We start from the raw sequence: 18,014 nt of genomic DNA, 5'->3' as shown, positions 1-18,014 counted from the left end.
GTATTGAGGTAAATATTTCTGAAACCGAAACTGGGTTGAGTCATTCCTGTCGTCCAAACACAAAAAGGCCCTACAACAGTTCCTGGGTAGACATTCCTGGACATGCGTCGCTAGATTCCATTGTTTGTTTACTCTCCTCCATGCCTTTGGATCTAGGACTTTCCAAGGGCCAATTTCTGTTGGGGGCAACAGCAAATCTGTGAATATACTTTTCAGAGTTCCAGGAACCTTTGGGACAACAAGAACTAAAGCGTTTCCCCTATTAGTGCCAAGTATTTGGTATTTTTGGAACAGGGTCTGGAACACATCTGATCGGAACGCATTAGTTCCAGGAACTAACAGTAATAAGTCGTCACTCCTGGATTTAGTTGAGTGTTTACGACATTGTACAGCTCAGAAATCATTAAGTTGAGTTTTTGACACAAGGCCTCGCAACTTGCAGAAAATAGCTCCTTCTCGTCACTGGAACTTCTTGTTTGGTGAGGTATCACCAGTCAAGTCTAAACACAGTTTGCGCTCGATTATTTAAGACTTTTTGTCTGTTGGGAGTGACGCAATGAAGATTATCTACGTGAACCAACAACTTTAATTAGTGCACTATCCATACTGGTTGTACAACACTCACACAGATGAAGGAGACGGGATGGAGGCCGTCCTTGGCACAAACCAATTTTGGAACAATGTGAAAGAAATATTCACCCTCAAATGCAAATTTATGGACAATGTTGAGTTTTCATTGAACCAAACATGAATTTTAGAGAGAGAATCGGGATATACCCTGGACTGGTCGCCAAGTAATGTCAAGATCTGTACACACGACCAATGGACTAGTCCCATGACATCATAAAGACATTAGTCAACAATTTTTGTTTGTAAAATGTTTAAATCAGAGATGCAAGTAAACTTTTCTAGATGAACAGCAGATTCCAAATGTGCCCTCATTTTTTTTCTACAGCACATCAGGTTGTAATTATAACAATAATATGTAAAGTAGTAATGTATTAAGTGATATTTATGAATTAAGGGTTTGGTTCAGAGGGAATTTCTTTCTGAAAGGTCATAGCTATACATTACATCGCCAAACTTAAAGGTCAAACTTAAAAAACAAAAAAATGAAAATATCTTTAGCCTTTCATGCACCAATAATGATAACCTGTACCTTGATACAATGGCAAGATGTCAACTGTAGTAACCGCTGTCCCTGAAAGGGTTGAAAACCCGATGTGCTAGAAAAAAAGAGTAAAGATCCAGATTCCAATCAGCGTCAAAAATACTTCTAGGACAGTGGTCTCCAGCGTGGTGCCTGTGGGCACCAGGTGGGCCGTGAGGACCACACCAGTAGCCCGCCAGTGCTAGGTTTGTGATTTGCTGGTAAAAATTATGATTTAAAAATGCAAACGCAGGCAGTATTATAGATTCTATAGCTACCTATTTAGCTAGCTAGCTACAGTATCCATCTAATATTCTAATATTATTAAATGTAATTTGTACAAATTTTGTTTCAGACTGTAATGATGGTCAGCAGACAAGCTTAACGTTTTATTCGACTTTTTAATAACATGGCAGAGCCGTCAAACGTGGTGTGCTCACTCTAACAGTCACTTCCTGGAACTCCCCCTTATAGGCGAGACCTGTCAATCAACTGGAATATGACGTTTCACAGTGCAAACATTCATAAAGCACTACTCATATAATAATAGCCTATTATATGACACAGACGTGTATCAATTTGCTCGCCCTTCACACAATCAGGACAAATGAAGTAGCTCTCACTCTCAAAAAGGTTGGTGACCCCTGTTCTAGGGACACAAAGCCATCACTGATTTAAAACTTGTTGTTGACCAGTGTCATGGGCCGGTTGCCAATCGTTAGCAAGGTGTGGCACACAGACAAGCAACTGATTTTGAACATCTCTTTCCTTTAGGAAAGAGAACTTCAGGTTATTGAGATATTTTAATTTTTTGTTTTGAAGTTTGAAAGCTTGCACAATATGGACTTTACCACGTATTGGGATTCATAGCATAATTGTTATATTACAACTTTTTTTTTTAATCATATGATTACTTTGAAAACCTGATTGTTAGAATGCATTGTTTGTCCACGGTGTCGCCCCCTCCCTTTTGTTTTGTTACGTTTTCAGTGTGGGCTGGGCGCCTCGCTAATTGGTGCATCTGCCTCCCTCTCCTACACACCTGCGAGTCTTCAACTCATCAGCCACTCGCAACATAAAAGCCAGCCGGAACAGCCAGCCGTTGCCAGTTCGTCAGCGATCTTTCCTGCCGCACTTGCTTCTGCCAAGCCGTTACGCTCCTACGTCCCGCGCTCCTTGAATTGGTTGCTTTGTCATCCATTCAATTCCTGCCACCTCAACCTGTCCCACACCTGGCAAATAAATCCTTCTGAGTTCATTGTGTCTGCATGTGCTCATTTCTCACGAACCCTAACACTGACGTGGAAAAAAACAAGGGCTAGTGCTCAATCTGTGCAAAACAAAGGGAAAAAAATCTACAGACGTTTACCTGCTTCTCAGATTAAAACATTAGGTAAATAAATACTTGTTGACCTGTGTAATGTTTGAGGGACAAGAAAAAAATGACCAGAATCGGATATAATGGCTTTCTGACAGAAAGCAACACTACTCAAGGCTGTCTTAAATTCTTGGGCAGCCTGCTACCAAAACAACATCTGCTATCTTGACCTTCCCCTGATGAAAGTACGCACGGAAGCTAGTCCCCCACCATCACCCCCTCCCTCATACATTCCCTTGTTTCACCGTCTTCATTGTTTATGTCTTGTGACCTGTTGTAACTGTCATATGCTTGTGCAGGAGTTTTTTGCCTCACTCAAATTATCCTCAAATGAGGGTAGTTCGAGCGTGGGTTTTTTTCTCCCCCTGTCCCTCCCTTGTTTCTGACTTTTGGGTTGAGTGAACGCTGGCGCGTTTTGGCTGCCGCTGCTCAACCCGTATTGTTTTGTGTTTTTTGTTATTGTAAAGTGTCCTTGGGTGTCTTGAAAGGCGCTTATAAATAAAATCTATTATTATTATTATTATTATTATAGTCATATATCACAGGTGTCAAACTCAAGGCCCAGGGGCCAGATCTGGGCCCCATCATTTTATGTGGCTCACAAATGCAAATTATGTGCATCCACTTCTTGTTTTGTGGTATAATACCAAAATTGCAAATTGCCTTCACTTTTTAAAATGTCATATTGCAAGCATTTTTTTGTTACTAATATATCCATCCATTTTCGAATCCACTTATCCTCACAAGGGTCGCAGGCATGCCGGAGCCCATCCCTTTACTTTGGAATCAGCCAATCCTCTATTAAGGGTCTCCAGTTGGTCCAGAATGCTGCTGCTCACCTCTTGACTGGTGCACGTAAGAGGGAGCACATCACTCCTACTCTGGCATCCCTTCACTGGCTCCCTATACATTTTAGAGTTCTTTTATAGATCTTATTATTGGTTTTCAAATGTTTAAATAGCCTCGCTCCACCTTACCTCTCTGAGCTCCTCCGCCCCTACGCACCTGCCCGGTGCCTCAGGTCTGCGGACCAAACACTATTAGAGGTACCAAGAACTAAGCGGAGGCTCAGAGGGGATCGAGCCTTCTCCGTTGTTGATCCCTCTCTTTGGAATGACCCCCCCCCCCCGCCCCCACACACACACACAAACATTGAACGTTTGGCAAGCCCCTTCGCTACCCATCTTTAAAACCCACCTCAAAACTCACTTGTATTCTTTGGCCTTTGACTCAGCATGACTCGGACTTGATCTTAGTTTGACTGTTTTTGTGCTTTCTACTGTCTTCGTTATTAATTTCTTGTTTAATATATGATATTTGCTCCATGTACAGCACTTTGTATACTGCGATGGTTGTTTTAAAGTGCTCTATAAATACACTTGAGTTGAGAGTTGAGTATCCCAGCTGTCTTCGGGCAGTAGGCAGCGTACACCGTGAACTGGTTGCCAGCCAGTCGCAGGGCACAACCAATCTTGCTCACAATCACACCAAGGGACAGTTTAGATTCTAAACTGTCCGTAGGTGTTCCATCATCCTGTCAAGCACGTTTTTGGAATTTATTATGACAACATTTTCAAGGTACGTTTGGCACAGTACTACTTTGGAACCCACGCATGCACGAGGAGAACATGCAAACACCACACAGGAAGGCCGGAGCCAGTATCAAACCCTGTAACTCTGCACTGTGAGGGCGACGTGCTAACCAGTACTCCACAGTGCCACCCTTGTTACCAATCTCCCTTTTCAAATATGTGAACAGTTTTTTACTGGCCTTTGATTTCAAAATCAGTTAGTCATCAATTTGTTGTGTGTGTATATAATATGAGACAATAATACCTTTATTTGGCTTCAATGGCCCTGCGAAGGAATTCACAACGACAATGTGGCCCCCCTGACAAAGATGACTTTGGCTTTTGAAGTGTGTCTTCTGCCCATATTTAGTCATCCCTGTATAACTATAACTGAAATCTTGCGTCCTTGAATCACTCATCAGTTAAATTTGACACACTCCTTACTGGAGACCTCGTGAAGACGCACAGATCATCGGAATGCGCCAGTTGATACAATCTCAGAAGCGGTTTAGGAGAAACGAAAGTCCCGATGCCGCACCATGAAGTTTCAGTACCGCCCTTCTGATGATATAAATATGTTGTGAATTGTTGTGACCACCACAGCCATTTGTCTTTAACTCATTGGTGCCCGGAATATTCTGCGAATAAAAGCTTCGAAGAAACTGTTCATCGTCTCCAGCCTGTATTTGGATAGCCAACATCCTCGCCATCTGAAATTAACGAACACGTGGAGAAAGGCCATCTCCCTCCCAACACTTTATACCGTGAATATTCGCAGAGTACAATTGGGTCTCTGTATCTCTGCCATGACGCTGACTTTAACAACTTAAGGAGACCTGGTTCACACAACTTGACTCCAGGCATCATGCAAGGGGCGTGGCATCGCCTCATTTTTGGCATTCTCCCGACAACGCTTGTCTGCTAATTACACATTAATGACATGGGCGTTATCCGACTCTATGACACACACCTCGTCCAGTTTGTCCGCTTTCACAGATGTCACCACTGTCTTCTCGTCATGGCTTTCAAGGGGAGAAAATGGAAGTTTCTACTCCTGCTCAATGTTCTGGGGCTGGCGGCAATATTCATTCTCTTGACCAACACCAAATGGTTGCAAAATGGTCCGTTTCTGCCTTCGACTGTTCCAGTCCTGCCTGATTCTAGAATGGTGGAGAAGACGACGCAAATGGAGCCGGTGACTGAGCCAGAACTGGATAAGACAACAATGGCATGGGAGAGAACCAGCGAGAGCGTGCAGGACACTCTGAAGGAGAGGCTCAGCTACCTGGAGGACATCGTGTTCAAACACCTGAGCGGTAGGACTCAACCAATCCTGACAGTACTTCCTGGTCACGTCACCAAATTGAACATCACCTGTTTTAACTCGTGCCCTGAAATTGTTTATCTACACATTTAAAAATGCTGCGGTTTTCCCCTAACCCACATGCTGGGTAACTATGGACTCTGAGCAGACCGGGTTGATTATTTTGACTCAGCAAATTGGGTTGAGGATTGCATTCGGGCTTTCTGAAGAGCTGAAGCTAGCTACCTTTTGAACATGTTTGTGTGTCGAAGTCAATTGAATGTAACATTCTTAAGAAACGTTGGTGGCAGCTCAATGGTTCAGAGGGTAAACACCACGAACTTGGGACACCAGGATCACGTTTCAAATCACAGTCAGAGTGAAACCTAACATTCAGTTGGGTGTCAAGCGGCAAAGCCTGAATTAAAAATGGGCAGATTGTGTCAGCAAGGTCATCCAATACAAAAACTGTGCCAAACGTACCTTGCAAGTGACTTGCGGACCAGGGCACATTGCTACTTATTTTTTGAAAATGTTGTCATAATAAAAATCGTATTATTATGAAACACAGCTATACCGATAACCCAGTAACCCATTTCTTGGTAGCTTGAAGTCATCAGCATGGGTGTTTTTAACCCATTGTCGGATCAAAACCGTGCGGGGTCAAATCCTCAACACACTGTGCTGGGGATTAATAACCCAGCATTGGCTCAGCTCCTTTTGGACCCAGTACTTGGTTAGCTGAATCAATCAATTTGGGTTACATTTAACTCAGCAGCTTTAAGAGTTTGCCCTGACATTGACTGGTGAGCAGTCCGCATTAAACTTGGAAGACAAGGTACCATTATCATGTACAGTAGACTGTACAATATTATTTGCGGATTACTGAATCATAATTGTGCCGTGTTCAGGTCTTTCCAAACGTCTGGGCCTGGTTGAGGGCTTCAGCGCTCCGGGCTCAGACGGCCTTCCCATCACGCTTTCCCCGAAAGACAAAGCCGAAGCCCAAACCCTGAGGATCAAGTACGGCTATGATCCCATCATGAGCGACAGGATCTCTCTGGACCGAACAATTCCGGACTTCAGACCCAGCAAGTGAGTGCCAATCCGACACAGAAAGAAAATTAATACTTTCTGCCATAAAAGAAAGAAATTACAGTTTAAAACCTGATAATAAAGCTGTGCAGATGATAAAATAATGCTATACCATTGTTAGTTCCAACTACTAGTGTCATCTTACTCACGTGAGCCCAAAAGCTATGTGGTTGTCAGCAGATAGTGATTACGCGGCCCGGTGGTCAACTGGTTAGCACGTCGCCCTCACAGGGCAGAGGTGCAGGGTTCGAAATGCTTTACTATTGTTTGCTAAAAATCCTCATGGCTCACTACTCAATAAATAAAATAGATAAATAATCACCCCGCATCAATTTTTTTGATCAGAGATCAAATGGACTTTCATGCTATATGCTATACAGCTGTTAGTTCAAAAATGCGACCATCAGCCAACTGACACGTGGTCTAAAAGCCATGCGGTCGTTCACATGGCCCATATTTTTCCACTAAGAGTGAAAACTTACTTTTCTGCTTCGTAAAATTATGCACTGCTGTTGTTAGCTCAAAATGCTAATGTCATGCTAGTAATATGCAGTCCAAAATGCTGTGATAGGTCATCTGCATCATCAAGTCACTGAGCTCCAGAGAGTGACCCATTCTTTCACAAATGTTTGTAGAAACAGACTGCATGCCAAGGTGTTTGGTTTTATACACCTCTGGCAGTGGAAGTGATTGGAACACCTGATTCTGATTATTAGGATGGGTGAGCATATACGATATAGTGTATATGGGCCATTCAAAACAAATCATCAGGCAACAATAAGTATGTGTGTGCCCATGTGTCTATATGTGTCTGTGTGTACGAATGTGTGTAGATGCAAAGAGTACACCTACCCGTCAGATCTTCCCCAGATCGGCCTCATCTTCATCTTCGTCAATGAAGCCCTGTCTGTCATCCTTCGCTCCATCCACTCAGCTGTCAATCACACACCTGCCCACCTGCTCAAGGAAATCATTCTGGTTGACGACTGCAGCGACGACGGTGCGGACAATCAAACACGTACTTAAATGCCCGTAAGAAAACAGTCAAAATGAGCATTGAGACGGGACCGACGGATGAAAACAAATCAAAAACATAACAGAGAACAATGACAGTAAAACAAGCAGGTCACCTGACTTATGAAAGCTCTCGCTTGGTTGTTTTTTTTTTTTTGGTCTTGTGTTGTGTCGGGAATTGATCGGGGTACCCCTTCCCGGAAAAGAATACAACTCGCATGGTGAGAGAATACTCCGCTGACACAGGCTAAACAAAAAAAAAAAAAAAAAAAAAAAAGAGTTTTCTTTTTCTAGCAAGTAAAAGTCCAGAGTCCAATGCTGCAGCAGTTGAGAGAGAGGCACAGACGATTTGGTCACCATCCTGTCCCGCCTCAAACACATGCATGGAAGGCCGACTAGCTTAACTCACTGGAGCAATGTCTTTATTTTCCGATATGGTCTTATCCAGTTTCTAAAGAGAACGGTGTTTCCATAGAAACCTTTCTGAACCAGATGGCTGAAGACCTCTTATATATATTTTTTCTTTTATACCCGTGTCCTGATCAGGGTTTCTTTAAGGCTGTTTAGTGGTTTGATGATTGTGGTAGTGTCTTAATAACGACAGCCTATCACTTTTTCATGTGACTGCACATTTGCTTTATGACTAGAGGCCTACGGATGGGATCACACTTTATTTTTATCATATCAAACAGATACTTAAGTTGCCAATGACAAAATATCGCTCCACCAAAACATGTGTCAGGCACAAGTTGTTAATACAGTTGTGGGGTCACTCACAAAATTAATTAAACTCGGCCAACCATCTTTTGACTAAAACTACTTCAAGCATACTTTCATTTTTTTGAAACAAAAGCCGCCCAGATTCATCGTTAGACCCATACCAACATGCGTAACAACAAAAATGCTTTTGTTTAGCAATGCCTGGCGAGTGACGTGATTTACAGAATGCCGAGTCGCCAGTCGGCCATTGTACTGCATTGTTGATTGTCCCGTTAACTGCTCTATGCCATTACTATCGAATTATTTGGCAAAATGCCTGGGCGCTGAGTTCACAAAGATTATACAGTAAAAGACAGGAAGGCACAGGACAGATCGGGAGAGGATGGGAAAGGAGGGAACAGAACAGGTAAAGCGAGCCAAGACGTACTATACTTAACTACAAAGGAGGGCAGGCAGTGCTTCCAGAGCCTGTGAGGAAGACATGAAACAAGTTGCATATAGGACAGGATAGGATGGGAAAGGTTGGGACAAGACAGGACAGGAAGTGTCCAGAGTTGATGTGTTAGCGCAGTGATCATGAACCGACATGCTAACAGCATGCCAAGTCTCTGATGGCAGATGACAACACACAGGAGGTCAAGTAATATTCAGCAAAACCGGCGTTTTGACATAAGTACTCAAGGTTTGCCTCACTTTGTGGTGTGCTCGCAACAGCTTCAGCATACTTTCATCTTCAATCGGATATACAAATTTGTCTTTTTAATGACCATCCCTCCCTGGCTGAAATTAGACTTCATTGGCCCCAAGTGCCAGGTTATTCATGTGATATGTACATAATCTAATCTAAGAGAAACAAATGTTTCAATCTAATTTCCATGATGGTGTTTTTCTTCGCCTTCACAAAACAGCAACAAAACTTGCCTTGGAGCAGTTCATACAAGGACAAATGTCTTGAGAAGTGACATCTGGTGCCAACAGGGGGTGCTGTACTTTGCCAAAAGAAGATGATGTTCCTGCTTTCCTGTTCTGTTGCAGCGCAACTGAAAGGCCCACTGGAGGAGTACGTGAATAAGCGCTACCCTGGTTTGGTCAAGATTGTCAGGAATCAAAAGCGGGAGGGTCTGATTCGAGCCAGGATCGAGGGCTGGAGGGTGGCCACCGCCGAGGTGACAGGAATCTTTGATGCCCACATGGAGTTCACCCCCTTCTGGTGAGGACATCAAATTACTTTTGTGTACCATCTGTCCAAGAAACGCCTCCCTTGTTCCATTAGGGAAAAATCTGGTTGTAAAGTGTACACTGAAACCCATTGAAATTCTGTTATAATACCAAAACAGCAGTACTTAATAAGACACATCAAGAGTTTCTGAGATGAGATTCCACCAGAAAAACAAACCAGGCAATTGTAAAACATTAACATTAACCCATTGCAAATCAAAAGGGCAATACCCTTGCGAGGCACTTTCACGAAAAACACCTATGTCCAATAAATGCCTCCCAGTGACCCATCGGAAATCTGTTGGTAACCAAAAAAGCAGCACCTGACGAGGGATGCAAATGCTCTCAGATGATGTGTGAAGTGACTCATTCACTGAAGACAAACACCTCCCTCAGATGATTACCTTGTTCCCGTCAAAAGAAAATTGATCTTAACTGTAAAGTGGTCACTGAAAGCCATTGGAACTCTGTTGCCAATAGAAAACAGGAGCACTCACTGAGACATAAAACCAATGTCTCAGATGAAGTACAATGTCGTATAAAAGACAAAAACGGGTCGTCGGCATGATCTTGTCAGTTCTTGGATGCTATCATGCGGACATTACAGTAAAGAGTTAAAGTCTGTTGCTAACCAAGCTATGTGATCACTCCCCATCTAGGGCCGAGCCGGTTCTGGCGCGGATCAAAGAGGACCGCACAAGGATCATCTTGCCTTCAATCGACAACATCGACCATGATACCTTCCAGTTGGTCTCCTACGGACAACCGTCCCACGGCTACGACTGGCAGCTGTGGTGTAAATACATCAAACCCTCAAATGATTGGAAGGCCCTGAAGGATGACTCTGCCCCCATCAGGTGGGTCACAACGTGTAACTCATCCATCCTTCATTCGAACGGCTTACGACAATATGCCTTCTCATAATGCCTGGAAACAAGAGGCGCAAGGGGTACTTCCAGGTGGAAAAAAACTGATTGACTACCATTAACCTGAACGGAAACAATGACAAAAACTGTTTGTGGTTACACTGCCAGTTAGGATGTATGGAAGAATGGGGATACGTCTGACGTCATGTTGAAACGCTGTATAGAAAATGTTATTGTTAACCTGATTTTTTGGGTCATATGACAGAAGTCCCGCCATGATTGGCTGCTCCTTCGTGGTAAACCGAGTCTACTTTGGGGAGCTAGGCTTGTTTGACCCTGGCATGGAAGTCTACGGGGGAGAGAACGTGGAACTAGGTATCCGGGTTAGTATCCCATCTGGTTTCATCACCCCCCCCCCCCCCCCAAAAAAAAGCCAACTCTAAGGACGATTATACAATAGCTGGTTGGCAGCACGCACTAGAAGCTAATGCAGTAGTCTACATCTTCACTCCATGCACCATCTTCTCAAACATCACAAACAAGATGGACCGAAAATATGAAACGCACAGAAGCATATCAAGCCAGTATTGCTCGCCAGTGGCTAACACAAAAGCTAGCAGCCAGCACAAAAGCTAACGTAGAGGTCGACATTCATTCAGTGCTCCTTCTTGTCAAACATCACAAACAAAATGGACCGCAAATTGTCGCTGTCCTGTGAAAAACCGGTATGTCCATTTTTGTCTTTTTAAAATGTTTATCTCCATGAGGTGTTCATTTTTTGGACATTCCAATAACATGAACGTTTTACAAAAATGGACATACAGTACGTGACTTTCACAGGAGAGCAAGAAAATGTGAAAAGTATACGGCAACTAGCAAGCCAGTCTAATTTAGCGGCGAACACAAAAGACAGTTACCAATTTGCTCACACAAAAGCTACATTTGTAGTCATCACTCACTCCGTGCTGCTTCTTGTCAAAAATCACAAACAATATGAACTGAAAATGTGAAAAGCATATCACAGCAAGTAAGCCAGTATAACTCGCCAGGAGCTAACACAAAAACTAGCTATCTAGTGGCTCACAGAAAAGCTAACTGAACTCAGCTCAACTCATCTTTAATTATCCACTATCTTTACACTGTCACAACAGCTGCACATTTTAGTCGACATTCATTCAGTGCTCTTTTATGTTAAGCACCACAAGCAAGATGGACCGAAAATGTGAAAAGCATATGGCATAGCAAGTCAATCTAGCTAGCTAGTGGGTCAATTCTTTTGTAATATTTTGCCTGACTGCGTCCCCTGCAGGTGTGGCTGTGTGGTGGCAGCATGGAGATGCTGCCGTGCTCCCGCGTAGCTCATATCACGCGCTTCAAGAAACCTTACCTGGAACAGTCCCTGGCGCACCTCATGCGGCGCAATGGGATTCGTGTGGCTGAGGTTTGGTTAGACGAATACAAGCGCAACTTCTACATGGCCTGGAACATTCCAATGCAGGTAACTCTCACACATCCAATCCAATATAAATACATTACTACCAAAAACTTTGGAATATTTAATTTTGGGGTGAGATTTCAGATTGAGCCTAAAATGCACAAGTACCTTTTTGCTCCCCAAAGCCCAACATCTCTCACTTTTTGGGAGCAGTGTTATTTGCTGGTGTTTTAACTAAGCAAATGCCTGCTGTAGCCACTCGGGGGATGGGGTGGATGATTTTGTGATGGCCCAATATTGAAATTTGACTGACACATATCCACCAATGCCATGACCCTCATGAGGATAAGCGGATCAGAAAATGGATGGACAGATGGTTATCCACCAATGGCAGCCCGGTAGGTCGACTGGTTAGCGCGTCAGCCTCACAGTGCAGAGGTGCAGGGTTCGATTTTGTCTCCGGCCTTCCTGTGGGGAGTTTGCATGTTCTCCCTGTGTCTGTGTGGGTTTTCTTCGGTGACTCCGGTTAACTCCCACATTCCAAAAACATGTGTGGGAGGTTAACGGAACACTCTCCATTGTCCCGCGGTGTTATTGAGAACGCGAATGGCTGTTCGTCTATGTGTGTCCGAGCCAAAAGTTTAGGGCGCACCCTGCCAATTGTCCACAGACAACTGGGATAGGCTCCATCACACCCGTGAGGATAAGCGGTGCAGATAATGGATGGATGAAACCAAGTTTATTTCTTGGAATTCTCTTTGATCATGTTTTCAGTTTTCTTCAAGAGAAACATGCAGCAAGAACAATTGTGGTGCTTTTGGTGTGGGCTGGAACAGATTCATGGCCTTTCCGTTCATTCTTATCAACGGCAGCTGAATCATCCTTCTGTTTTGTACACGCAGTTCAAATTTGAGAACAAAATCTACAAGGTTTGTCTTTTCAGGACACCTGGAAATGAGCCTACAAATATCCATTTCAAACAAAAAGACCTCCTGTGTCTTTTCAAGCATGGCTTTTTGATACTTCTTTGTAGGGGTCTTAATGATTACTTTTAGAGTTTGGTGTTGTCCTCAGACAAAATTTAGTTATAGATTGAAAAAGTCAGTGATCTAAAGCAGGGGTAGGGAACTCCGGCTCCTCGAGAGCCATATCCTGCCTGTTTTAGGACCCTCCCTACTCCAACACACCTGATTCACTCCAATGTCCAAAAAATAATAATAATAATATAAATAAATAAAGAGTTTAGGAAATTGGTCATATATTCTTTCAATTAGAGTTGTTGCAAGTGAGGCTATGTCTGTGAAATACTAACTAGACGGGATATGCGCTCTAGGGTCATGGTATCGATTATGGAAACATCTCTGAGAGGGTGGAACTCAGGAAGAGACTGCAGTGTAAGAACTTCAAGTGGTACCTCGACAACGTTTACCCTGAGATGAAGACGCACGAAAGCACCATCCTCTACGGCACAGTGAGTCCCCACACCTCAATTTGGTGTCATCCAGCCGTCTATAAAATATGTGGTTCCAATTTGGTAGCAATTGGACAGAATCTCTTGAACAAGTCTGTCCTTCAAGAGCCCCTAGATATGGCCAAAATGGCCGCATTGAACCAAAATGCCAGACTTCCTGTGTTTTTCTGGTATGGCTTCTTGAGACTTTTTTGGCAAGTCTAGTCATGTTAGGCATGTCTACCAATTTTTTGTGAATTAATCAAACAGATATTGGGGGCTGAATTATTTTTATGAATTTTTTAAATGTGGTTGGGCAACACTTAGCAAATTGAGCCTAACGTGGTCAGTTCTAGTACATAGACATACCTGCCAAATTTTATGAGACTTAGTCAAACCAGCTTCAGTGGCCTTCAATTGTTTTTTAAATGTATTTATTTTAATGTGGTTGGGCACAACTACAAACATTTACGTCTTCCATCTTTTCCGGTATGGCTTTTTGAGACTTTTTTGTGGGTCTATTGATGACAGACAGGCCCACCACATTCTATGTCATGAAATCAAATTGGCTTCGGGGTCTACATTTTCTATTGCACATGGCCAACCCAAATTTTGGGAGTCACAACTTGGGTAATTGTCTGGCTGTTGTTGATGGCTTGAAGATGAAAAATGGGTATATTTATCATTTCAGATGTACAACTGGAAGGTTGACAAACTGTGTTTGGACCAGGGTGAAAAGGTGGACCACGCCGCCATCCTGTTCCCCTGCCATGGCTTGGCTCCTCAGGTAGGCTCCTTAGATAAACAACACTACCTTACCTACAAAGAGAAGTTGAAGCACATTCAAAAATAAAATGTAAAAACATAAGTGATGGCGACGCTAGAGTGTTACTGCTTTGAATGAAACGTCACTCTCGCGATCATACAAGCATAAAAACAAATAAATGAATAACAATAACCCCGAACACCAGCTTTAAAATCGATTGCCACCAAACTTGGTGGAGATCTCTATTCTGACAGGACGCACCAAAAAGTCTCAAGGATCTGCTCCCCAAATTGTATCGGAATTAGATGGTCTGCAATTGCGGTCTGAAGCAGCTATTTTAGATTAAATTCCTCAGTTACACCCCCCGGAAATTGAGAAAAAAATTATCCCCTGAAAACAGTTTCACCGAGCGGCACAAAATTGAGTTGCCATGTCTATCCTGACAGGATGTACCAAAAAACCTCAAGGATCTCTGCCCCAAATTGTATATGAAGTCATCCAATTCGGTTTGAAGCATTTAATTTGGGTGAAATGCTTCAGCAACACCCCCTGGAATGTGAGAAAAAAGAACTCCCCTTTACCAGTGTCACCGATTGACACCAAATTGGATAGACATGTCTATCTTGACAGGACTTACCTAAAAGTCTCAAGGAATCACGCTCCGTGTTATGGGTGGCAAAGGTAATGGCGGCAGAGAATCCAAAAGTAAAGGAGATGGGGGAAGGATGGGTTGCAGGGTCAAGGTGAAATGGTCCGGGGAGGATAAATGTGGAGCCAGGCTGGGCAGGGAGGCAGGTACTGGAACAAGACAAACAAGAACAATTGAGTATGCACAAAAATACAAAAATGGCAAGCGTGTGCACTAGCAATGGCCTAGATACCACTCATAATGCGAGAATCATCTGGCACCTGCTTGCAGATCAGCAGAGCTTTTTTACGCAGGAGGTGATTGCTGATCAGCTGCCGGTGTGGGAGCACCCTCCGGCCCAGCCTGGTAATTACAGGGAAAAAGACACAGAAGGTCCCTGGAAGTGGACTCTCCAAAATAAAAGCACAGAAGGAAGAGGGTCTGTGATGACACGTCACACTCCGGATTGAAAAGTCAACTGTTTGGTTTTGAAGTATCCATTTAGGGTCAATTCCTTTGGAACACAACCTGAAAAGTAAGAAAAAAAAATGATGTATCAAAAAGTCTGAAGCACCCACACCCCAAAGTGAACAGATACCAGCTGTTTTGTTTTGAAGCAGATATTTTGGGTGAATTACTTCAGTAAGGAACCATGGAAAGTAAAAACAACAATAACAAAAAAATCAAAGAAACAACCGTCTCTCTTTGGCAACATGCCAAGACAGTACCTCAATTGCTCCATTTGAGCACTTACAAGTCCTTTTTGGGTGGTGGCCCTGTTGGGCCAGTATTAGCTCAGTTGGTGTGGCCCTGCGAAAAACTGGTACTGGCTCTTGAGATTCTTGATATAATAGGGTCAGTTTCAATGATTATTTCATATTTATCTTTTTACTGTAATATTTAAGCCTTAAAGAAAACATTGCTTCTGTGTAATTATCTCAATTTGTTAATATGATGTATTTTTTTCCAGTATGGAATGAGTAAAACTCATTCCAAAAAATACCATTCAATATTTAGTATTTAAAAACCAAGAACTTTAATTGTATTTATGAAATTTGTACTGGCCCGGTCGGGCCGGCGTCAGTGAACTTCGATTGGCCCCACACAGTCACGTGGTCTGTGGTCCCAGACCGTTGTTAATGTAAAACTCTGATTCATAAGTCAGGGCACTCATTACTCAAGGCACCCCTAAATTATGATGACTGACTTTGCCATATTGGGCTGAGCAGCCAGAACAGAGGCCACTTTCCGTAGCACTTTGTTATGTCGCAATCATCAACGCAAAGAAAGCTACTTTTGAACCATACTAAAACATCCAGGTTCGTACCACTCTTAAAATCGCTGGGTTAATAGTGATACAAACTGAGTGACATAGCTAAGTCCAAAAGGGACCAAGGTATTTATGCGCAGTGCACTCTGTTGAGGATGTGCCCCAGAATGTTGAGTGAAGATTTTGAATCCAACTACCCATACTGATGAGTCAAAGTGACCAAGAAATGGATTACCGGGTTCAGTATAGCTGTGGTTAAGAATAATACAAATTTTACTACTTTAATCCTTTTAAGGACAGCGGTTACTACAGTGGACAGCTTATCATGGTATCAGGTTACAGTGGGCATGAAAGGGGTCATTTTCTTTCCTTGTTCAGGGATCCACACACCGAGTCAGCAGCATGTTTTGGGACATTGTTTTTAAAGCGGATGACCTGCTGGACACACACCACCGATCTATATCCTGGTTTGGGACTGGCAGTAACCTGGAATTGGTATACAGTGTAAAGGGTCTTGCCTATGAATCTCAACTGGATGTCACGATTTAACCTAACTGGGATCTGAACCCAGATGTTACATTACATTTACATTAAGTTCAATTCCCAAAACTGCAAAATGGCGACCAGATACAGCTTTTTGTGTGCATATCTTCTCGTATTGCTCTTCACATGCCCTCATTCCATTTTGTTACGACAGTTGGTGCGCTACACCAAAGACAGCCAGATTTTCCTGGGTCAGCTGAGCAACAGCTACACAGACACCCGCTGCCTGGTGGACATTCCCCCCAATGTCGCACCGCAGCTCCTTGACTGCAGCACGGTGTCTAACATCAGGCACACCAAGTGGACTTTCAGTCAGGTGACACTTTGTTCTTGTGACGTCCAATCTGAGACTTCAAACAGTCTGAAAGTTTAACTGAAAACTCAAAAAAGAAATTCTCTCTGTTAACCTTGTTCCCTATGCAGAGCAATTCGGTCCAAAACTTGGCCACGAAACGCTGCATGGAGGTGACGCCCACTCCAACCAACCCGTTCTTCAAGGTGGTGATGCAACGCTGCTCGGGGCAGAAGTGGAACTTGACTATTCCCGCTGTACAAGTCTGAGTTGTCGTCATCTGCTTCCAGGACTCTCCGCTAAGCGCCCGGTGAACTCGCTGGATCAGGCTCATTTTAAATGCTAGTGGCAGTTCTCACATTAGCCAGTAGAAGGAGATGCAGGTCATTGATTGTCGTCTTTTGCATGTGTTGCAGTGTTCTTTGCGTATTTATTGCATGTGCCCTTCATATCAAAACGGCACATTTAATCATTTCTGGGCTTTATTAACTTGGAAGCCTGCTTTTAAACATTTTTTGGCACATCATCTCTGCTTTTTAAGATTTTTTTTCGGCTTTAATTTCAACTTCTCAGTGCTTACAATTTATATGCTGGAGTTAGCAACAGTACTACTGTGGGGGTCAGGGGGGGGGGGCGTCATATATCTAACCAGATATATAACCAAAAAAAAAAGGCATTTTATATCTGGACAAAATACATGTATACATGCAAAATACGTATTCGTAATATATTTCATTTTTCGAAAAAGATCTCTCGATACCTGTATCAAAAATCCACTATCCTATCCCAACAACAAAAGGGATTGAAGGAAACAACAAAATAAATACACACTCTGATTCCCCCCCGCCCCTCAGTGCAAAGGGCTCTCTTGCATAGAAATTACCATTCAAGGATGTCACAAAACTTTTCAACAGCAAAACAAATATAATATTGTGTGGGGGGGGTCACTAAAATCAACTCATTTACATTTTAAATACTATTGAGGTCCTATGTTTCTGCTGCATGTGATGCCAATCCGCAATTTCTTTTTAGGCCTACTCATGTACATGTAAGGTCAAATAAGACTGTAAAGGCCTGGATATAAATAAAAAATATCAATAGTGTATAAACAAATGTGAAGTATGTTTCATTGTCAATTGTTCTCGTGTTCTAAAATGTTCAAAATGTATTTAAAAATTTGATCAAAGCTAATGTGATTAGTACCCTTATAATATTTTCTTGAAGCAATGCAAATAAAACACTGTTGAAGTTGTTTAGCGGTCAGCTATCACTTCACTGTTTTTTGTTGATGTTTTAAGTTTTTGCCATGGTATTG

General features: G+C 42.8%; 1 protein-coding gene across 2 annotated transcripts; it reads left to right on the top strand.

The window, feature by feature from the left end:
• The first annotated feature begins 4,720 nt into the window (after nt 1–4,720).
• LOC147197517 (polypeptide N-acetylgalactosaminyltransferase 17-like) lies at nt 4,721–17,951 on the top strand. Of its 2 annotated transcripts, XM_086124653.1 has the most exons (11): nt 4,721–5,415; nt 6,314–6,497; nt 7,331–7,497; nt 9,267–9,441; nt 10,109–10,306; nt 10,581–10,698; nt 11,625–11,813; nt 13,084–13,221; nt 13,892–13,987; nt 16,562–16,723; nt 16,831–17,951. In XM_086124653.1, the coding sequence occupies exons 1-11, from the start codon at nt 5,040–5,042 to the stop codon at nt 16,966–16,968; spliced, it is 1,941 nt and encodes a 646-aa protein (XP_085980779.1). In that variant the 5' UTR covers nt 4,721–5,039; the 3' UTR covers nt 16,969–17,951. The 2 variants fall into 2 exon arrangements, with proteins under 2 accessions (XP_085980779.1, XP_085980780.1); XM_086124654.1 differs by lacking the exons at nt 16,562–16,723; nt 16,831–17,951 and adding an exon at nt 14,909–15,064.
• Nucleotides 17,952–18,014: the final 63 nt, after the last annotated feature.

This window comes from Hippocampus guttulatus, chromosome 12, assembly GCF_054856545.1.
Source record: "Hippocampus guttulatus isolate MCC_2025c chromosome 12, RoL_Hgut_1.0, whole genome shotgun sequence".
Classification (NCBI taxonomy): Eukaryota; Metazoa; Chordata; class Actinopteri; order Syngnathiformes; family Syngnathidae; genus Hippocampus; species Hippocampus guttulatus.
The sequence above is the reverse complement of the archived record's forward strand: the minus strand, read 5'-3'. Positions and strand labels throughout refer to the sequence as shown.